Genomic DNA, 23,485 nt, shown 5'->3' with positions numbered 1-23,485 from the left:
TCCTTTCACATGAGACAGAGGTTCACATGTACCTCCTCTAATCTCATCTACTGCATCCTCTGTTCCCAATGTGGACCCCTGTACATCGGCGAGACCAAATGTAGATTTGGCGACCATTTCGCTGAACACTTCATTCGGTCCATTCCATCTCCCGGTTAGCAACCATTTCTACTCCCCTTCCCATTCTCATCCTGACCGTTCTGCCCTGGGCCTCCTCCATTGCTAGAGTGAGGCCACATGCAAGATGGAGGAACAGCACCTCATATTTTGTTAAGGTAGCTTAAAACCCAACGGTATGAATGTTGAATTCTCTAATTTTATGTAACTTTACCTGCACTCCACTCTCCTCCCCACCCCTCCATTGCCCCACCCTGTCATGTAACCAGTTCCTCAGCTCTCCACATTGCATCCCTCTTGAGGTCACACCTTCCCTAACCACCAATGGCCCACCAGGGCACCACCTGGCCTTAGGTCATATGTGTCTGGGCATATGATTAGTCCTGGTCTTTTTGCACCTCCAGCTCTTCACCTGTTTCCATTCCCCCCTCCCTGTCTTCAACTATACTCGTATCCTTCTATCATTTAAAAAAAAATTCTCGGCATTACACTCAATCTCCTTCTCTTTTATTTGAATGAATGAATGAATAAATAAGTTTATTTGCCAAGTATTCAGATACAAGGAATTTGCCTTGGTGCTCCGGCCACAAGTGACAACGTGACATGCAGTTACGAATGATACATAAAGCATTAAACATTAATAATAAAACATTATTAATTAATGTTGGTTATCTGGCATCCCCATTGAAGCAACTATACTATTTTCCTCAACTGGTACCTATGACGGTTTCACTCGTCTCTTTCTATGGAAGTTATTTTTTAGTTCATTGATGAAACATGGTTTGGCCTAATGTTTCGGCTTTATTTCTGACCAGAGAATTGACCAAAATGTGAGCTAACCATTGCTGTAAGACAAGGTTTGTTACATTGTTGGATGTGCCGCGTGTGAGTCGCTAACCTGAGATTTCATCTTTAAGGCACTCGTTTGTGGGACAGGTGTTGTCTCTGCTCTCAATATTCATCCTTCAGTCATCAATATGTGTGCAAATAACATTATGACAGTGACAACACATTCAGAATATTTCACAGTCCACAGCTCTCCAACACCCTAAAGAACTTGGCAGGTGATATATAAATGCAAGCCTTTTGGGCTTGTCCCACTTAGGCGACTTTTTAGGCGACTGCAGAGGACTATGCAGTCGCCACATGTTCGCGGGTGGTTGCCGGGGAGTTTCCTTCATGATCGTGAGGAGTTCCTGCATTCTGGGAACTAGTCGCGGACTCATTCTGGTCGCCGTGAAATTTTCAACATGTTGAAAAATTAGCGGCAACTAGAATGCAGCCGCCGTGGAGAGTAGCGTGAATTCTCGTGCCGTAGGTGGGTCGTCAGGAGGTCCTAATGGGTTGCCAGGAGGTTGAAGTTTCTCAGAGGTTCTCGTAGGTTGTAGTCTGTGCTGACTGATGAATTTCATTGGCTCATTGGGGAAAAAAAAGGTCAGCAGTAGTTTTCAGAACCAAGGATAACGGACCAGTAATGTTAAATGCCCGCTGAGCTTCACAGTCATGTATCTCTGGCTTCTTAAAGGTTGTCCCCATTCCTCCCCCCCCCCCCCCCCCCCCCCCCCCCCCCCCCCCCCCCTTTAAAGGACTTACCATACACTGTGCTTTAGCCGTCTTTTTACAGCGCCAATCTTCCTATTCATCGTGGTGTGTGTCTGTTTCGCCTTGGCTTTGCAATGTGTGAATATTTTTATACAGCGCTCCCCCCGCTTGCCCTGTCCACCGCCTGCATAACGGGCTGGTGAAGGAAGCGGAATGTGTTTGTGTGTGTGTGTCTCAGTCTCTGACAGTCGCCGGCAGTCCGCTGAAAAATCGCCTAAGTGGGACAGGCCATATCTGTGGTTGTTCTTTTAACAACCATTTATAATGTGGCTACTCTTTACATTCTTGGCCATGTTTTATCTTCCTACTTAAATAAAGCTGTAATACTATCTATGTGGCTGACTATACTTTATGGTAATTAATTATTAAATATGTATTGCAGAATTTTGGTTACCGGCATCTTAAAACGCATTGAACATGCAATTGCAATTGATCTAGACCAGTGAATTTATTGCACTTAATTAGTTATTGACCGGGTCAAAGCGAAATGCAGAACATTTATCTCATGCACTCTTAGCAATGAGCATGTAATTTAAATATGTGGATAATACATGAACGCAGCCCATTTGTTTTTTGTCTATATTGGTGTTTACCCTGCACATGAGCAAAATGTTCTATATTATATTTACAGAACACATTATCCTCCTGTTATCCACTTACCTGAAGTAGTCCTAAATGTTGATGATGTTTATGGCTTCGGATGTTAAAGCCATAAAATACCATCCTATCAATTTGATATCAAGACATTTACTAACTTTGATACATGGATCTTGATCTCTCAACTACTGTAATATAACCATATAACCATATATGGTTACTGTAATATGACTTTATCTATTGGCACAATTTTATGTGGCTCTGTCTTGCTGTTCATTAGTCTGGATTTTTTTAATAAACAGAACCTCAATTTTACAGATATCTTTCATTTAATATCCTATTGCATTTACACTGTAACTTCACTCATCTTATGTCTTTCCTGTAGTTTGGAGCTGAAAACTTATTTTGACCTTAATGAAGTAGCAGAGAAAAAATTATTGCATTGAATTTAGTGTACTTTTTTAATATCCTCAGATGTAAATTTCATGGAGATTTCTTCGGAGCGGTAATTAATATTATTAATTATTAATGGAACATCACAATTTTGAGAGCACAGATGTGGACAAATTTGAGTACTGACAATCTACACACCACACAAAAGGAGCACAGTAATTGCGAAGAGTCTCCTGGCAAGGACAAATGTTCCATATTCAAATCCTGACTTTTGTGGCATTCAGGATAGCATGCAAACTGTGTAGTTATGGGAACAAAAATTGGATATTTTACATGATGTGTATTAGCTGACCAATGGAAACTATACAACTAGAATGTATCACTTCATCTACTGTACTCATGCTGTATTTTTTTGTTCTTGTTAGAGTTTAGTTTTAGATATCTCATGTGAGTGCTGCATTGTTGATTAATTGTTGACAGGTTTTTACTTATGCCGATAAATTATCTGTCATATATTCCAGTCTATTGAGAAAAAGTTAAGACTAGCAAGCTCAGTACTTGGCCATTACTTGGCCATTATCTCAGTACTTGGCCATTATTTCATCAATTCCTTTGATCAGATTATTTCTTGTATATCCCTTGCAGACTATGGAACCATCAAGAAAGTTCTCATCCCTGTGAATGAAAGCGAGAGTGGCTGTTTGTTGGAAGAAGTAGAACTTTTCCCAGCTGATCAGCGTGAGCCCATAAGGAACCTCCAAATCTTACACAGTCAAAGCGTTCTGTTTGTTGGCCTGCGGGAACATGTGATAAGAATCCCCCTCAAACGCTGTTCCTTCTACAGAAGTCAGAGGTAACATCTTTGAACAGCTGTAACATTTTGCAACGTGAACAACGGCAATGTCAAGAGGTCCCATTCTGCTTTTGGTTTTGAAAAACCTCGAATGGCATTTGAGAAGACAGGAGAATCACTATTAGTGTAACTTTTCAGCTACACTTGCATTGAAATATCAGCATTACATTTACATAGTTTTTAATTGCTTAGGCTGAACAGATTCCATGATTCCTTAATGGTTATGTTTGGAGATGAATTATATAGTTTAATTGTATTGAGAAACTGAGTTAAAAAACCTTAAGCCCCTGTCCCACTTTCACGACCTAATTCACGACCTCTGCTGAGTTTGCCCATGACTCATACTCGCAGCATGGTCGTAGGAGGTCTTAGGTAGGTCGTAGTAGGTCGTGATGCTAGTCGTAGGTACTTGTGGCATCAAGTAGGTCAGGGTGTTTTTCTAGCATGATGAAAAATGTCCACGAGTAAAAAAGGTTGTGAATTAGGTCGTGAAAGTGGGACAGGCCGTTTAGTCTCTAGTGTAAGGAATTATTAAGTAAGTGGGTTGGGGAGGGGGGGAGGTGGGGGTAGTGGGGTGAAATCAATAGAGCACGTGATCAGTCAGAAAATCAGGACATGTAGTGACACACAAAACTGCAGGTGATAGATTCCAGAGCAAAAACAAAAGAACTGCTGGAGGAACTCGGCAGGTTGAGCAATATCTGGAGGCAAAGCGATGGTTCACATTTTGAATTGAGAGCCTGCATCAGCACTGAGTGTGTAGGGAAGAGAACCAATATAATGAGGTGAGAGCAAGGAGCGAGGCACGGGCTGGCGGGTGATAGGTGGAATCGGGTGAAATGGGGGAGGATGGGTTGGTGAGGGAGTGTATGGGGCATTTAGAGCCTGGTAGGTAACGAGTGGAAACAAATGGGGATAAAAGTGACCTTGGACTTTTAAAGTAAGCAAGTTATAGAATGAGACAAAGGCAGGTGATGCATTCTGAAACTTTGTCCTGAGAAGGACTGAGGAAAAGGAGATTGGGCATTAAAGTATTGATTTTTAGCACTGAATCTGAATCTCTCCAATCGATATCCTAAATCCTGCTTCCATACTCCCAATTTCTTGCTCCAGCGTTACAATTTGTTCAATCCATGCCTACTTAATTTCATGTTGAGCCATCTGCCAATACTGGTCGTTGATGTGTGGGAGCGGTCGATCAGTGTGGTAGGAGGAGGAGGGAGGTTCAATACTGCGGATCAAAGGGCAACAATCTCCAGCAGACAAATTAATACTTTTGGTCTCCAGCCTAGTCCACCAGACATTATGGATGACTTAGGATAGTACTTAGCCTGGATGGAACCGATCTGACCCACAGGTTCCCCTGGTTTCCCTGTTCATTTTCATCTTAGCTGCTGCAATTTATTTGAATAATTCCAAGAGGCAAAACTCATCCAGCAAATTTGGTATGCATTGAATCAATAACGGAAAGACAGGTCGCTTGCAGGAAAGCTACACCCGTCCAGCAAACTATACCAGGAGAATGTCGGCTTTTGTAGATATTCCATTAATCATGGTCAGTGCTGGCAGCTCACAATTTGTTGTGCAGTGTTAGTAGAAGGATTGTGGTTGGTTCACAATGGCATATTGAAGAGACCAGGGTTCAGATAATATGGTGAGTTTATCTTATTTGTTTTGCTTGTCTGGAGTGGAAAGTGCTGACAGCCACTGTTCACTTCAGTGTACTCGGGGGATTGTGGGCATTGAGTGGTGAGCACTAAAACCATAGGTTGATGATTCCAGTTTCTCCCTTTTCAATTTTCTCAGCTATTTGGAAGCTGACGGCAGAAACCACTCAACAGCACATTCCGGCTGAGCCAGCACACAGAGGTACTTAATGATGTATTGACAGTCATAGGCTTTTCATCTGCTATCGTCCATCAAACTAGCTTCTCATCAAAGGAGCTTTGTGGGCTTTTTATTGCAGTTCGCATTTTGTCTCTCCTATGTCAGACAGTCAGCGGGCATTAAACCTCGTTTGGATTAGAGTTTTCAAAGCGGAGAATCACAATAGTTATGTCTGGGCTGCTCTGGCACTGTTAATCAGCAGAAACATTAGGCCATGGATTAATGAGAAGAATTATGAAAGATAAACTTTACATGGTTGAAATAATAATGGAAGTGTTTGACATGTTGATGAATGCAATAACAATAAGCACTGTATTACTTCATGCACAATTATTTGCTGAATTTTGAAATTATTTTTCATTGTACAAAATAATTGCATTACGAAACTTAGGTATATTGTATTTGACTCGAGATTACTTATTCAGTTTATTTTATTATCATTTCAATGGGCATTAGTCTCCACATTTAGGTGCAGATTTTTATTAAAACATAAGATGTTCTGGTTTGAGATGCTGGTTGGTGTCTATCATGTTTACTAAACTGATAATGATAGCTGATTATACGTGCTTTAAACATATGTTGCTGCGATAATGCTACAATAATTATTTATCTGTTAATTATTTCTGCCATGCAGGTTTCTGTGTAGAGTTTAAATTGAAGGAAGGAAGGGCCTGACATGATTAGACTGGACTTTTTGTTTTAAACCTCTGCTGTTGTGCATTTGAAAATCAACCTATGGTCACCTCGGTGGCAGGCTACTACTCCAGTTTTCCATTTATAGCATTTGATGGATTCTCCTAATTTGTCCTTAAAGTTATGGTGTCCAGTTATTATTTGTAAAATGCTGACTCTCAGATTTAGACAATGTCTAAAGTATTGCATTCTCACTGATGCAGAGAGTTTAAAGAACTTCTGCTGGCAAAATTCCAGATGTAATTGCCGAGGGTTAGCAGCATCAAGGGCCTGTCCCACCAGCATGCGATTGCATGCGTTTAGCGCGACCAAACGAGGTGGCTTGAGGCGTTTGGCCTCGCGGGTCCAGTCCCACTTCCATCTGCGGAGCCGACATCATGCTCACCAATCAGCTGGGCAGGAGGTGGGCCGACTGAATTTGGACGCCGCACGGCGTCGGGTGGTGACGTCATCACGCAATGGCACGCCGGGCGGTGACGTCATCGCGCAACGCCACGCGCTAGGTGTACGCCTTCAAGATGCTGCGTACGGCGTCGAGACGCTGCGTACGGCATCGATACGCTGCGTACGCCCGTCGAGGAGCTGCGCACGGCCTCAATGCAGCTGCGGGCCGATAGGCCGTTGTCGCGTGGAATTTTTGGACAGTGTCAGTTTTTCGGAGCCCCGCGCGATGTCGGGACCAGCCCATATGGCTCCGGCAATCGAAGTGGGACCGGCCCCGCGAGGCCGTACTGCTCAAGCGACCACGTTAGGTCATGCTAGCCGCATGCAGTCGCATGCTGGTGGGACAGGCCCATTACTCTTGTTCAAGTCCTGACTTAGTGAGGAACTTGATGTTGAAATGCAGGTTAGGAATGACAGCCTGGGCTCAAGATTTCTGCATTTGGTTCAAGAGTGAGGAATGGTGGAACATACGCTGAGAAATACCAACAATACAGAACTGAACTGGCATTCTTAAGTTTGTTGTGGCTCTCTACTTTGATCTGATTTTTAAAATATATATTCGACTAAGTGGGACCCGTTGGGTCCCGTTCCCCCAACACAATATTCCACCACTTACCCATAGCCTCCAACTGCGCGGGCGCTGCTGATGGATTCCCGTTGTGATGCCACTGATCCCCCCCTCTTCTCCTCACCCCCCCTTTGCCCTTCCCCTCCCCACTGCCCTTCCCCCTCTTTCCGTCCTTCCCTACCCCCCATTCCACCCTTTCCCCTTTTCCTCTCGCTCCCCTCCCTCCCCCCCCCAGGATCTTTCCCCTCTCCTCCCCTCCTCCAATCCCTCCCTCACCTCTTCTCTCCCTCCCCTACCCTCAGTCACCCCCTCCCTCCATCCATAAAAAGCAGCATCTGCAGTTCCTTCCTCCACAGGTCATTCATTGTTAGCTGTGGTTTAGATCCTGTTGACTTGACGATTGGATCAGTTTGCATCGTGAGCGTGTGTTACTCAAATCCACGCAAACTGCCCAGCCACCCTGAAACCCGACTCTCCCTCTGTCCCTCTGCCTACTCCAGCTCAGCCGCCACTCGGCCCGTCCCAGCCCTACCCGACCGCCCGCTGCTGCCACTCGGCCCGTCCCTATCCTGCTTTCCTGCTCGCTGCTGCCAACATGCCGGGCCGCGGGGGTGGGGTCGATGTTCATCGCATTGGGCACGAGCTGGTGGAGAAGAGGAGTTTGTGAGTGAATCGTGAGAGAGCACAGTGCAGGAAGGGGCGTCGCCGCCCCGGTTGAGTGACAGGAACGGAGACCAATTTGCGTGGCGCTGACTGACCAATCAGCGCATGCGCGGTTTTTACGATTTTTAAACGTAATCAGATCAGAACAAAACATGTTGCACTTGAAGCACAGGATAATGGCGAGTTAGGTGGCGTAAAAATGTAGCGCTATCGGGTACCGTTTTTGCGCAGATTGGAAAATCAACGCAAAACGGAAGAGCACAAGATCAGAGTTTTAGATATGTATAGATCGATAGATAGAAGATAGATTTTAGACACGGTGAGATTGGATAATCTGGGCTTGGTTTTCCTGCAGCGAAGGGTAACCTGCACGGATCTCAAAATGTAAGGGACATTGATAAGAGTAGGTAGAATCTTTATCCCATTGTACAGATATCAGAATCAAGAGGCCAAATGTTTAAGGTGAGTCTTAAAGGGGATCTGGGGGGTAAATTTTGTACACATAAAGTGGTTGACATACAAAAGAGGTGGTGAAATTAGATACAATCACGCCATTTAAGAGACATTTACCTAGGCATGTGAATAGGCTGGGCATAGAAGGGTACAGGCCTAATATGAGCAAATAGGATTAATGTGGATGGGCAAGCAGATTGGCATGAATATGATGAGCCTAGGGGCAGTTTAGTTCTGTGCTCTACAACTCTCTGATTCTACAATCTTATGTTTCTAACCGGTACTTCCATTGATTGTGCTTTGAGGGTTGAATTTTGTCCTTCCAGCTTGACCTACCAACCTGACCTTCCAGCATTTCCCTTTGAACCTTTTGCTTTATAGAGCATACATATAACTGAATGGAATTCAGATTCAGAGGTTCACGGTATCCAGTTGTTTTATTACATACCCTACTACCAATAGTAAGCAAGTAAAATAAATACTTGTGGTGGGCTGTGATCCTCTTGCTGATCATAAATCACACTGATAAGCTATTCAACTGTGTTGATAGCTGTAAAAACTGTTGAGCTCCGCTACAAATTTATAAGGACTTCTTTTGTCTCAAATTGCTGACCTTATGACTTTGGGACACAAAACAAAAGACACATCTAACTGGCCCAAATATGTGCACATGCATACATTTCGAAGTTCCACATTGTACTGATGTGTTTCATGATGTGTTCTGCATGTTTATGAGTAGATTAAAACTACACAATTAAAAGATGATCTCTTTATCCTGCAGTTCATGTGTGGGAGCTCAAGACCCCTACTGCGGCTGGGACTTAGTTCTAAAGAAATGTACAACGTTAGAAGAGAGTATGAGTATGAGCCAGTGGGAACAAAACATCAGCTCATGCCCAGTGAGTATAAATAGAATAACCTCGTCCATTGACAACATTCCCTTATTCTTGCAAAGTTCAGAATTTGTGTAATAGAATGAAAAGTTGAAATGGTCAAAGCAAAAAATGATTTGTTGCCTGTTCTCTATTAATGTTTAAATCATTACTGAAGATTAATGAATGAAGTTAATGCAGGGAAAGGTTTAATTTTATAAAGTGCTATATCGGCTCATCTCATTTTTACATTTCCCCCTCCCTTGAGCATTGTGTTTTTTTGTTGGGATGGGGAGCATAATTGCACACTAAATTTGATCAAGTGCATATTCTGTTATATATAAAACCAAATAGTTTGCATTCACAGGCTCTCTTAATTGTAAAAAAGTTTATAGATGAGTGTATTATGGGGCAACATCGCCTTCTGCATTGTTGAGTTCAGGTTCTGTTGGGTGAAATCCCCTTGTTAAAGGGCTGGGGTGTTTTTTCTGTCCACTGCCCAGCCTCACTGAGAGATTGATCGGAAGGCAGTCCCCGGTGCATTTCTGCCAGATAAAAGAAGTTTCCAATTGACAGGGAAGAATGAAGTGTGCTGTTGCAGTGTCGGACAGTGAGGCTGGCACATTCCAACGGCCCCAACATTCCTTTTGTACTTTTACCGGAGGCCTAAATATGGTGATTGATTAAAACAGATGAGAATGGCAGGTAGCCCACACCCTTCAAAACAAGCTTAAGTCATCTTACTAATGCTTTTCCAGGATGCATTGCCATTAGTTACCTTCCAGTAACTTGGGTGGTGTTGTCAAATAGGAAAACGTATGACTTGTAACTGTTCCTGACCTTTGCATGCCTACTTTGATTGAAATGCAGCAGGGTGAGGTCAGCATTTTAGGTACCTATAGAGAAGAGAAAAAGAAGAAAATTGTTCAGTATTATTTTCATGGTATTTATTGCAAATATCACAATGTGTGATGTGTTCATTCAATGGGTATTTGGATACCACTTGCTGTGCCTTTCATCTGAACAAAATAAATCTGTAGTTCTTTCAGCAACATTCTTGAATGGCAATCAATATTTGGAACAGGAAATATCTGGCATTGTTTATTTAAAGATTGGTGCATTGGTTCTTTTTCAATATTTTATGGTATTGATCAGCTCCAGCAAATGATTGTCATCTATTCTTTCTCAATGCAATTCCTGCTACAAGGTTTTGTTCAGGTGATAAAATTGTTAAAGAGGATTAGATATTTTACAATTATCTTTACTGAATCTCAAAATAAGGATATACAGTTAATATTGTGGTTCCAAGAAGCATGTAGATTACTCACTGCTCAAACATTATACGAGACCTGCTCCAGGGTACATAGATCAATCCTCCACTGGGAAGCAGATGCATTGAATAGGGAGGAAATATACATTCAGGTTTTCATGTGGGTAGGAAGGCTGATATTTTATTAAATGATTAAACCAAGCTATTTCAAGTGGAATGGAATAAAAAGTAGGATTATGGTGGAAAAAAATACTTCTCCACTTGTATGATTCTCTCCAATTATCTAAAAGAAATGCAATGCTTTTAAGAGTTTAAATAGCAATCAGGAAATATACAATAGCAGAAATGTTGATGGAATTGCCTTGTGTAATCCTTTGTAAGTCCAGCACCGTGCAGAGTAAACGCAAAATAATTTTAAAAGAAAGAAGCAAATTTTCCTATTTTCTGAATTACTTTTTAATATAATTTTGTGGTCACTTCTGATGTGTCATTTTACCAGATTGTGTAGCATTTCTGTCCCCCACCTCCATTCGCTGATGGAGCTTGGCTATAGGCAAATTGTGAGTGGATCTATGTTTTAGAGTCAAGGAATTGGATCAAAACAGAAAATAATCAGGCTGCATCTCTGGAGATTTGTTAAAAATGTGTCCCTGTAAAATTGATGAGTTTATGATAAGCATATACAGGTTTATGATGTACTCAAAGTAATAGTATGAAGTTCTTCTAGTATGAAGCTTCCCAAGGAAGCTTTACAAGGGAGGTGTGGAGTTTATGCATCCAGTTAGAGACAATATGTGGTTTCTGACTTTACCTTGAGAGCCCACCATTGCCTTGTCGTGGTACAGACTACTTGAGGGAAAGGACAGTCATTTTGTAACAGTGACCATGAAATATTTGGATAATGAAGAAAAAGAAGAGAAGCCAATGTACCAGGTGACTCTCTGTAAGGAATGACCCCACAACCAGTGTAGCACTAACTGCGATCTTCGGTTATTGGGCAATGAGTGAGGGGCACTAACTCTGGTTATTCCGGAAATAGATAGAGAGCTGCACAATCGCCTTTGCTGAAGTGGAACTATTATTGACAATTGACCATAGCCCTTAACTTTAGTGGTTTCGGCTCTCCAGTTTAGCCTTGAAGCACTCAGGGACTTTACTAATTTTGCTGATCTGCAGCTTTGTCAACGAGGTGAAAGTTGCATATTTCAGCAGGTTCTACTCCTTCAATTTGTAACTGCACTGTATTAAAGAAATCCAGAGGCCAGGCAGCATTGAATTTAACTTAAGTTTATTATCCTTGCCAGAGATACTCTAAGGCATTCTCAAGCGTGAGGGGTGATCATGTGGAGACTGTCTGATATCTTCAACGATGTCCTTGCAGCAGCCAGTAGTGGTTTATTGCTGTCATGTATTCCAAGATACAGTGGGAAAACTTTGTTTTGCATACCATCCAGGCAAATCATACCTGGTTGGCCTGGTTGAAATAACCAGTTAAGATTAGTAAAGCCTTGGGCTACTTGGAATTAAGTAGCGGTGTGTATTCATCCAGTGCAAACCATGTCCACGAGGGGTGGGATGTTACTACAGTCAGGTTAGCCAATGTGAATTCTTAAAGCTAGTAGAAAGGACGGCACTTCACATTTAAAATATTCCAGGTTCGGGGAGTAGGGGCTTATCAGGGCCGCCACATCCGAGCATCGGGTGGTGTTGCAGACTCTTCTGCCTCTTATCGTACCTGAGAAAGCTGGTGAATTGTGAAGCCCTCGGATTGTTTGGAACGGTTGGGTGAAACAGCTGTGAGCCATGTCTCTGTACAACAGCACATGGCTGTAAGTAGAGGTGTATCATGTATAACTAACAATTTGAGGGATAGACAGAGTTGACGTGGAAAAGCTTTTCCCACTGAGAGTAGGGAAGATTCAAACAAGGGGACATGACTTGAGAATTAAGGGACTGAAGTTTAGGGGGAACTTCTTTACTCAGAGAGTGGTAGCTGTGTGGAATGAGCTTCCAGTGAAGGTGGTGGAGGCAGGTTCGTTTTTATCATTTAAAAATAAATTGGATAGTTATATGGATGGGAAGAGAATAGAGGGTTATGGTCTGAGCGCAGGTATATGGGACTAGGGGAGATTATGTGTTCGGCACGGACTAGAAGGGTCGAGATGGCCTGTTTCCATGCTGTAATTGTTATATGGTTATATGGTTATCAATTTCATTTTTGAAGCAGTGCTTCAGATATTTAAATAGATCAGAATCTCCTTATTATACCAATATGCAAGTTCTCTGATATACTGTGTGGCATATGGTGATGCATACTTTGTATAAAACTTTAACTGAGGAAATGGAAGGTAATATGATTTCATTGCAGTAGCCTGGAGAATGTCACGAAGTACGAAGTTGTAGATGATATAAATTGGAAATAAAATTAGTAGCAATGTTACAAAATTTTGAGATTTTAAAAATCAAGTCTGCAATTTATCCCATCAGATAAAGCATAACAATAAGTTTAATTTGACACCAAATTCACTTTCATATCTCAAGTATTAAAAAAGTTATGGCCATTTTCATACTCGGAAATTAGCATCTTGTTCCCTATTGATTTACAATGGACATTACAAAAAAGCTGTGATCTTGGATAGTCAAAAGCCCATTTCTTAAGGAAAGATTAACATTTTTAAATAGCCTAAGTGTCCAAAGATTATTCACAAATAATTCACAATATAACATGATTTTTATATCTAATTTACATTAATTTATAGGCCAAATGGAAGGAACTTAGTGTTCAATTGCTGTAAATAAATGCCCATTTAAATCGGCTTTCTAGTGGGTTCATGTGAACGCGCTGGTTTAGAACATTGACATCGCGCTGGATTAGTGCCCTCAAATGCCGAGAAAAATACTGCGGGATATAAAAAGCCCAAAATGAACTACTCGCTATAGATAACTTGATATATAGGGTTATATATATGCCCCATTTAATGTAAAAATAAGGTACATACCTTTAATTGTTTGCTTTATAAAACCCTGGAGCTGCGAGATGTTGCGGAATCAGAGAGTAATTTTAAACTATTATAACTATATTATCGAGGCCTATAAAACTAATAATACCTTTTGCGACCGGGTCTTGCAGCGATTTTTCGTTAATGATTTACTAGGCTGAACATCTGCGATTAGTACAGCCTAGTAAAAATCGCGTTTTAAACCCGCCCCCTCCAAACAGCGCCAAAATCGCGGACCTGACTGTGGGCAGATTCCCAATGGCGATTCAGGTAGGTTTTGTAACATACCTAAAATTAGAAAATACTAGGTTACACATCTGTACAGCAAGATCTAAGGTTAACCTTTCAGATCTACACTGCAATGAAAGACCTCATAAGTTGGCCATAATCCTGTCTGCCAAATACACAAGCAAGATGAATTTGACAAAGCGACTCTCTGATGCACATGAGATGACAAATGTGCTTCCAGTAAAAGTTTTCAATTTCTCTGTACTTTCCATAGGCAAATGGTTAGTGATCAATTGGCACAATTTACTGTGCTCCGATTATGTTGTCTACAAAGAGTAATCAATCCACTAAGCAACTTTCACATATATAACACAAAGTAAATTAATAAAATGTAAGGTAGACACAAAATGCTGGAGTAACTCAGCAGGACAGGCTGAGTAATGCAATTAACATTAATAAAATGTAAGATGTATATGAGTGATGCTTACATATGTTCCCTGTTATGTGATTGCAATATACTCCTTGGGATCCAAGAACAGTTCAGAGGGGAAATTCAGGGTAAAACTGACAATTGGTGAGGAGCAAAATAATTTAATTGGACAATATTTTCTAGCTTAGAATGGAAGATCAGAAGGCTAGACTGACTAAACTAGACTGCGGAGGAGGGGATAGCATGATTTACAGTCAAAGTTACAGAGAAGTCTAATGACAAGGAAGGATAATGCACCACCACCATAATTGCATGACTTTTGTTAATATGGTTGTAAATATGTACTGAGCTTCCACAAATGGCTCTTTTATTTTGAGATAACATGATTAACTTGAGAATATTTATCATTTTAAAATGTAAAAAATAAACATGCAGACTTCACTAATGCATCAAATGATTTCAACATTATACATCCTTCCTCAGCTGACTTAAAAAAAAATGTCCTGCTGATGACTTTTTCAGATTTATGTTGCATTTAAAGAAAAAAACAATATGAAGTTCAGTAAATAAATACTAATCACATTGGTAGTGCAAGAGATTGAAGGGGCATGATAAGAGGTTACAGGGAATATTGAAGGTTTTGAGCTGCCCAGGAAAGAGGCATGTGGAAATGTCTCTTAACGTAGTTTATGCCAAGGGAAGAATAGTGCTAATAGAATGTGTAGGAAAGAACTGCAGATGTTGGTTTAAATTGAAGATAGACACAAAATGCTGGAGTAACTCAGCAGGGCAGGCAGCATCTCTGGAGAGAAGGAAAGGAGGATTTCACCCATTTCCTTCTCTCCAGAGATGTTGCCTGTCCCTCTGAGTTAAGGGCCTGTTCCACCAGCATGCGATAGCATGCGTCTAGTGCAACCAAACGTGGTCGCTTGAGGCGTACAGCCTCGCGGGGCCGGTCCCACTCCGATCGGCGGAGGCGTATGGAGTTGTGCGGGGCTGGTCCCGACATCGCGCGGGGCTCCAAAAATCTTGCACTGTCCGAAAATCCCGTGCGACAACGGCTTGTCGGCCCGCAGCCGCATTGAGGCCGTATGCAGCGCCTCGACGGGCGTACACAGCGTCAGCGTCGCAGTGTCTTGACGTCGTACGCAGCATCTTGACGGCATATGCCTAGCGCGTGGCGTTGCGTGATGACGCCACCGTCCGGTGTGCCGTTGCGTGATGACGTCACCGCCCGATGCCGTGCGACGTCCAAATTCAGTCGGCCCAGCCTCCTGCCCAGCTGATTGGTGAGTATGATGTCGGGACCAGCCCCGCACAACTCCATACGCCTCCGCAGTTCAAATTGGGACTGGCCCCGCGAGGCCATACGCCTCAAGCGACCACGTTTGATCGCGCTAGATGCATGCAACCGCATGCTGGTGTGACAGGCCCTTTACTCCAGCATTTGGTGTCTATCTTAGTGCTAATAGAATGCTGAATTTATAGCCATAGCAACAGTGTATAGCTCTGAGATATTCTGATGTTGACAACATTTCTGTTCACTCTCCAAATAAACAGATTCATCTGCTGTTCGCTCAAGATCTGGTAGCATTGCAGAAAAGATCACCAGGTTGAGCCCGAGCAGCATAAAATGTTGAGAATTGGAGAGAAATATACAGACTTTGAATATTGAAAGGTGAATGAGGCCTTATGGCTAAGTGATCATGATAAATGAAGCAGAATGGAAAGATAATTCAGTGTTGAAATAAAGGGATGGTAATATTTAGGTAATTCTCCAATTTTGAATGGGGAGCCATTGGAAATGAAGTGAAGTTGATGAAAGGGCTATAATATATTAGCACTGCTACTGTTGCAGACAGTTCTAATGTAGAGGGATGCCACAAAAATGGTGTTGCTTGTTCTCCAAACAGGAACAGAAGTAGGCCATTTTTGTTCAGCCATTGACTGATGTCACGGTGAATCAGTCTGATGAAGGGGCAAAATCTGAATGGTCGTCACTCCATTTACCTCCACAGATGCAACCTGCTCTGTTGAGCTTTTTGCTGTTTATTTATTTGGAAGACTTTTGAAAAGTAATTGTAAAAAAGTTATATCATGAATGAGTATGTAACCAATTAAATAACTCCAGAAGCTGCTTGTCATTTGGTTTCGGTAGCTCCTGGGAAAACATGTAGTGCTTGATGGCCATTTATGTCATGAACAGATTATTCTTTGCACATTTGCAGGGAATGTATCCAATTATCTTTTGCAAAGGAGACAGCAGCACTCAGTTTAACTTAATCCATAACTTTCTGCACAGATTGATCTGTGACCTAATTCCATCATTCCCTTTTCCCTTTATGTTTTTGGTTCACAACAACCGACCAGTCTCAGAGGTATTGTGAATGCAGCTGTCTAAACACAAACTCTGGATTAGGTGGCTGTCTGGACATTTGAGGGGAAGGACCTCCTTTTGCAATACTGGAAATCCTGTTGTCACTGAGAGCACAGTGTTGGACATGGTGCAGGTTTCCCATGTCTGGACATGGTATGTGGGTAGGAAGAGTGATGTGGGTGGCAAATCTGGGTGCAAGGAACCAGGCTGGAAAATTTTGCCCCATGAATTTAAAAAAGAAGTGCATTCAGTAATAAATGTTGCTTGTACTGTGTCCTTGTTTGCTTTCTGTGAGAAGGATGGTTATATAAACCATATAACCATATAACAATTACAGCACGGAAACAGGCCATCTCGGCCCTACAAGTCCGTGCCGAACAATTTTTTTTTCCCCTTAGTCCCACCTGCCTGCACTCATACCATAACCCTCCATTCCCTTCTCATCCATATGCCTATCCAATTTATTTTTAAATGATACCAATGAACCGGCCTCCACCACTTGAACTGGAAGCTCATTCCACACCGCTACCACTCTCTGTGTAAAGAAGTTCCCCCTCATATTACCCCTAAACTTCTGTCCCTTAATTCTGAAGTCATGTCCTCTTGTTTGAATCTTCCCTATTCTCAAAGGGAAAAGCTTATCCACATCAACTCTGTCTATCCCTCTCATCATTTTAAAGACCTCTATCAGGTCCCCCCCTTAACCTTCTGCGCTCCAGAGAATAAAGACCTAACTTATTCAACCTATCTCTGTAACTTAGTTGTTGAAACCCAGGCAACATTCTAGTAAAGGTGTTATGGTTATCAAGGATTTGCAGCAAGAAATGCAAGCAGATGCAGAGGGCAGCTGATTTCCAATTACCTGCAAATAGTTTAATGGATAACTCCAAATTTGGACCCCAAGAGAAGTAATAATTGAGGTGTACTGCAGTGGGACCTGCATACTATCTGAGCCTGACAAACCAAGCAGAAAAGTGTGCTTTAGGAATGGCACCAAGGCAATGTGTATGCTGATCGCCCCCACTCCGCCCCCCCACAACCCTCCCCTGCCCACACCCCCATCCCCCCCCCACACCCCCCCCCCACACCACCCCCCACCCCTCCCCCCCCCCCCCACCCACACACCCCCATCCCCCCCCCTCACACATCCACCCCCCCCCCACCCCCCGCCCACCCCCCCCCCCTCCCCCCCCCCCCCCCCCCCCCCCCCCCCCCCCCCCCCCCCTCCCCCCCCCCCCCCCCCCCCCCCACCCCCCCCCCCCCCCCCCCCCCCCCCCCCCCCCACCCCCCCCCCCCCCCCTCCCCCCCCCCACCCACACATGCCCTTCCTCCTCAACTCCTCCCCCCGCCCAGACACCCACCTCTCTCCACTCCCCCCCCCCCCCCATCCACCTCTCCCCCCCCCCCCCCCTTCCTTCCCCCCCCCCCCCCCCCCCCAGTAGTTTAGCAGGTTATGAAAACTCAACTTAAATTACTGGAATCAAACTAACACACCAGTACTATCCAGTTACTGGTATCTATGTTTTGCCATAGAGGTCACAAAGTAGAATGCCTTTTATAGAATAGAAATAGAATAGAAAAGAAGTGCTGAGAAGATAAAGCATTTGACCTAATTAACTCCTTTTCACCATTAACAATTCCCCTTATTCTAACAAGAATACAACCCCAAACATTAAAAACTCTGTGTGAATAAATGCTTCAGGACATTGGCTACATTTTGAGCTCCGTAACAGTTGAAGAAAGCAGATTAACAAATATCTATTGCTCCCCTGTTTCAAGGGAGCCAGGAGTCAGTTCGAGGCATATGCAGGCATCCTGTGAATATGACACTATTAAGCTTGCTGAACAGCCATTTATATTGAAGAATTAGAGTTATAGTGGCATACAGCATCGGAATAGACCCTTCAGCCCAATTTTTCCATGCCCACCGATGCCCCATCTAAACTTGTCCCATTTGATGCATTTGGCCTATATCCCTCTAAACATTTCCTATCCATATACTTGTCCAAATGACTTTTAAATGTTGTTATAATACGTACCTCAACTATTTCCTCTCAACTACTTCCTCTGGCATCTACATCCATATACCCATCCACCCTGCGTGTGAAAATGTTGTTGCTCATATTTCTAGTAAAGCTTTCCCCTCTCAACTTAAACCTCTCATTGCCCTTTAGTTCTTGATTTTCCTACCCTTGGAAAAAAGATCCCTATCAATACAACCTCATGATTTCATACATTTTTTTCAGATCATCCCTCAGTGTGTCCTGCGCTCCAAGAAATAATGCCCTAACCTGCCCAACCTCTCAAATTAGCCCAGGCCCTCGATTCCTAGCAACATAGTCATAAATCTTCTTTGCACATTCTCCGTCTTAATGGCATCTTTCCAATCTCAAGGTAACCAATATTGAACATAATACTCTAAGTATGGCTTCATCAACATCTTGTCAACTGTAACAACTCAACTTCTATGGTAGACAAAAATGCTGGCGAAACTCAGCGGCTGAGGCAGCATCTATGGAGCGAAGGAATAGGTGACGTTTTGGGCTCTTCAGTCTGAAGAAGGGTCTCGACCCGAAACGTCACCCATTCCTTCACTCCATAGATGCTGCCTCACCTGCTGAGTTTCTCCAGCATTTTTGTCTACCTTCGATTGTTCCAGCATCTGCAGTTCCTTCTTAAACATCTCACCTTCTATACTCAATTTCCTGTCTGATGAAGGCCAGCTTGCCTAAAGCCTTCTTTACCACCCTGTCTGTCTGCGATGCTACTTTCAAGGAACTGTGTACTTGTATTACTAATTACCTTTGCTCTACAATACCATTCATTCTGCTCCTGCCCTGGTTTGACTTCCTAAACTACAACACTTCACGCTGTTCTGAATTAAACTCCATTTGCCATTCCTCAGCCCACTCTAGCTGCATTTGCAAATGAGACCAAAACACACTCTTCATCCACCATGAATCCCTAACCGCAGAGGTATTAAAGGCACTGCACATGTTCCCAGTAGTCTCGTACACAGCTCAGTGAACTGAACAGAACTGCTGACATTAAAATTATTGCTAATTGTGCTGGTATAAACGTAAATCTCTGGAGGTCGATGGCTGGTCTGTGACCTGAGCTCATGAAGGAATGAGTTACAGAGCTGTGAGCCGAGAGTTCTGCTAATCCCGTTACGTTTCTGGTAGCAGATCATTAAATGATGACACTAATGGAAGAGCAATCTGCAAGAAAGGATGGAGATAGGCAGTTGGGGAACTGTGGAGTAAACGGCATTGAGCTTGAATTTGCAAGGAAACGTTTGATCTGTTTTCACACATTACTGCACGAGAAGCCAATGAAGCAGACACGGGCCTGGCTATTTCTTGGACTCGAGGCCACCTGAGAACAGCAGGTGCAGGTAGTTGATTTATTACACAAGGAAAATGGTGAACCAACCAGCAGGCCAAATTCATGAAACTCAATCCCATTTCTTATGCCAAGATAAATTGTGAAATCTTGATATTCTGCCAGTTCCTAGTATTTGACAACAATTCAAGAAATTGCAATTTGTGCATATATCCAGGAAGAATTCTTCCTCCAGGAACGTCCATAATTTCACTGCAAGGACTTCTATTCCGCAAATTCACCAACAGATGTTTGGTAATTTGCCTGTCCAATCTAGTCCACATATTTCTCCTTGGTATTTACTATATGCTTTTAGACTTTAGTGATGTAGTGTGGAAACAAGCCCTTTGGCACACGAAGTCCATGCTGACCAGCGATCACCCCATACCCTAACATTAGGGCCGATTTTCTTTTACAATTTTACTGAAACCAATTAACCTAAAATCTTGTTGGAGAGTCTGAAGAAGAGTCTCGACCCAAAACGTCACCCACTCCTTCTCTCCATAGATGCTGCCTCACCCGCTGAGTTACTCCAACATTTTGTGTCAACCTTTACGTCTCTGGGGTGTGTTAGGAAACCAGAGCACCCGAAGAAAACCCATGTGGTCAAAGGGAGAACGTACAAACTCCTCACAGACAGCACCTGTAGTCAGGATCAAACCTGGGTCTCTGGCACTGTAAGGCAGCAACTCTACCACTGCGCCACTATGCTGCCCCTGGTTTTCCCCAGGACTTCCCACCTTTATGTTCAGCAATTTAATTAGGAGGATGTGCCGGAAGGAACTACAGATGCTGGTTTAAACCGAAGAGAGACACAAAAAGCTGGAGTAACTCAGGGGTCAGACAGCATCTCTGGAGGAAATGAATAGGTGACATTTCGGGTCGAGACCCTGTTTTAGACTGAATCAGGGGAAAGGGAAATTAGAGATATAGACGATGATATAAAGAGATATCGAACAAATGAATGAAAGATATTCAAAAAAGTAACAATGATAAAGGAAACAGGCCATTGTTAGTTGTGGTCTAGGTGGATACGAGTTACAATGAAACTCAACAAGATGACTTTGAACCAAATACAACGCAGAGAGACTCTCTGCAGAGAGTCATCAACACAGCCCAGAAGATCACCAACACACACCTGCCTGCCCTGGAAGAGATCTAGAGCTCTCGTGACCTGCAGAAGGCATTACTCATCCTAAAAGGACTCATCTCATCCCGCACATCACTTGTTTTCCCTTCTACCCTCAGGAAAGCATTACATGTCCATCAAATCACACACCACAAGATTAACAAACAGTTTCTACCCCAAGGCCATCACCACTCTGAACTCTGCACCGATCACACAGCTACCATAGCCAATACTTTGTACTGCCACATCATATTGCACATTCAGACTTTACTTGTTTTCTTCTCCATTTTTGGTGTTTCCATTGTCGTTATTATTTATCTGTTACTTTGGAGCTCTGCTCGGGCAGTGCGCCTGAAATTTTGTTATTATTATTGATTTGTTATTATTATTGATTTGGGTGGGGGAGGGATGGAGAGAGAAAGAGGGGATGCAAGGGTTACTTGAAGTTCAACCCAACGTCAAACTTCACCTATTCCTTTTCTCCAGAGATGCTGTCTGACCACTGAGTTATTCCAGCTTTTTTGTGTCTATCTGTAATTAGGAGGATGTCCTTTTGCCTTTCTCCTAATTAAATGAGCATTTATTTTAAAACTGAAACATTGTCAAACCAAGTACACATCATAATGTTACAGAGCTCGAGTATCACGTAGATATGAGTTAAGTGATTATTTTTCAAAAGCTGAACTCATATCTCAAGGAATTTCTAACCTGTTGTTTTTAAAAGTTACACAAATTACAGGTTAGATATTCTTTGAGTATGTTTACAAAGGTTGAAATTCATGCTGAGGAGAGAAAAGGGCAGTCTGCTAACTTTTGTGTGAGGCCAATCAAGATTGTCTCAAAATAAGTGGTAATACCAGGCAAATCATCTCCTTATGCACTGGGCTCTTCTCAATCATGAACAATGAAGAGGGGACTGGGATAAGATTGGGGGTGGTGATGTGCAGAGGCATGATGATGAAGTTGGAGTGAGGATCATGATGGAGAGGGGAGAAAAAGAATCAGCTAGTCAGGTAGCATTTGTGGAGGGAAATGCACAGAAAATATTTTAGGTTGGGATTCTTCAAGATCATCTTGGAGATGGGTTTGAACCCAAAATGTCATCTGTCCATCTCCCACCAGATGCTGCCTGACTTGCTGAATTCCTCTGGGCAGTTTTAATTTTTCAGGTGCTGGAGTCTGCAGTGCAGATTAGGAAAGATCCTCAGGATCAGATGGGAAAGTGATCGACAAGGTGGAGTTGAATGGAAAATCATCGAAGGTATGGGCATTCGCTCAAATTGTCAAGGAGAAAATACAGAGGGAAATTATTTCCGAGATCCTTGACTGCCAGGCTCTCAAGGTGGAAGCTTGGTAAGGCCAGACAAGACTTGCAAGGCTTATGTCCAGACTTGCATAGTTTGCTAGCCCCACAGCAACAGAGAATTGCACTGCAATTTGCAAGAATGTTCCAGACATGCATAAAGCACTTTGTTGTGATTAATGATAGATTTTAGATAAAGGTGTTTTGTGCAATCTGTAAAAATGTTACCCCAACTATGAAGGTATGTTGTCCAGCATTTTTGCTGGTTAATTGTCTTTTGATTGGACTGGTATTCTGTTTCATTGACATTTATTTGTTTCATTGATATTTTGCAAATGTATCGTTTCAACCCAGTTGATCAGCAGATAGTGTTGAGTGGAATGATACATTCCAATGATAACACAAAATGGATTGTTACTGTAAGAGCCATCATAGGTTGGAATACAATTATGATACAAATCAAAGCACATTAAATTAGTTCAAAATATGAAACTACTTCTGTTTGATTTTTATTATATCAGCAATCAAACGTAAACTATTTCAATTTTATATTGGTTTGCCTTTTAGATAAGAAACGTGACAATGAATGGTGCTTTTGGATCCTGGTCACCATGGAGACGCTGCAAACAAACGGATGGCAATGTAAATGGCGTGTGCATCTGTAGATCTCGTTCATGTGATAGTCCAGCTCCACAGTGCGGAGGGCAACAGTGTGATGGTCCCAGTATGGAGGTTGCAAACTGTTCCAGGTAAGAAGAGTGGAATTAATACCAAGTATTTTAAATGAATAATATGCTAGTCACTTTTCCTGATTTACACATCTTAATTTTTTACACTTTAGACTTTACCTTCGAGATACAGAATGGAAACAGGCCCTTCAGCCCACTGATTTTGCACCAACCAGCAATCACCCCATACATTAGTACTATCCTATACACTAGGGACAATTCACAGAAACCAATTAACCAACAAACCTGTACATCTTTGGAGGGTGGAAGGAAACCAGAGCACCCAGAGAAAACCCATGCGGTCATAGGGAGAACATACAAACACCATACCGACAGCACCCGTAGTTGGGATTGTACCCGGATCTCTGCCGCTGTGCCACTGTGCTGCCCCCATTAATGACCATGTCCAGATGTTGACATTGAATATTACTAAATAGAAGTGCTCTTCAGTTTATGTAGGATGTTTGCCAAGATTCACGGGCGCTATGAATCTTC

At 42.6% G+C, this 23,485-nt stretch overlaps 1 protein-coding gene across 2 annotated transcripts in view; it reads left to right on the top strand.

Moving 5' to 3' along the window:
• The window catches only part of sema5a (sema domain, seven thrombospondin repeats (type 1 and type 1-like), transmembrane domain (TM) and short cytoplasmic domain, (semaphorin) 5A), a 187,318-nt gene that overhangs the window by 110,356 nt on the left and 53,477 nt on the right, over window positions 1-23,485 (top strand). For both annotated transcript variants that reach the window (XM_055663021.1, XM_055663013.1), the window contains 3 exons: window positions 3,355-3,562; window positions 9,052-9,169; window positions 22,830-23,011. In XM_055663021.1, coding sequence (XP_055518996.1) covers window positions 3,355-3,562; window positions 9,052-9,169; window positions 22,830-23,011 — 508 coding nt within the window. The remainder of the gene's footprint in view (window positions 1-3,354; window positions 3,563-9,051; window positions 9,170-22,829; window positions 23,012-23,485) is intronic.

The sequence above is a fragment of the Leucoraja erinacea genome, chromosome 2 (assembly GCF_028641065.1).
Source record: "Leucoraja erinacea ecotype New England chromosome 2, Leri_hhj_1, whole genome shotgun sequence".
Taxonomy (NCBI): domain Eukaryota; kingdom Metazoa; phylum Chordata; class Chondrichthyes; order Rajiformes; family Rajidae; genus Leucoraja; species Leucoraja erinaceus.
Note: the sequence above shows the minus strand (reverse complement) of the source record. Positions and strands in the feature narration are given on the sequence as shown.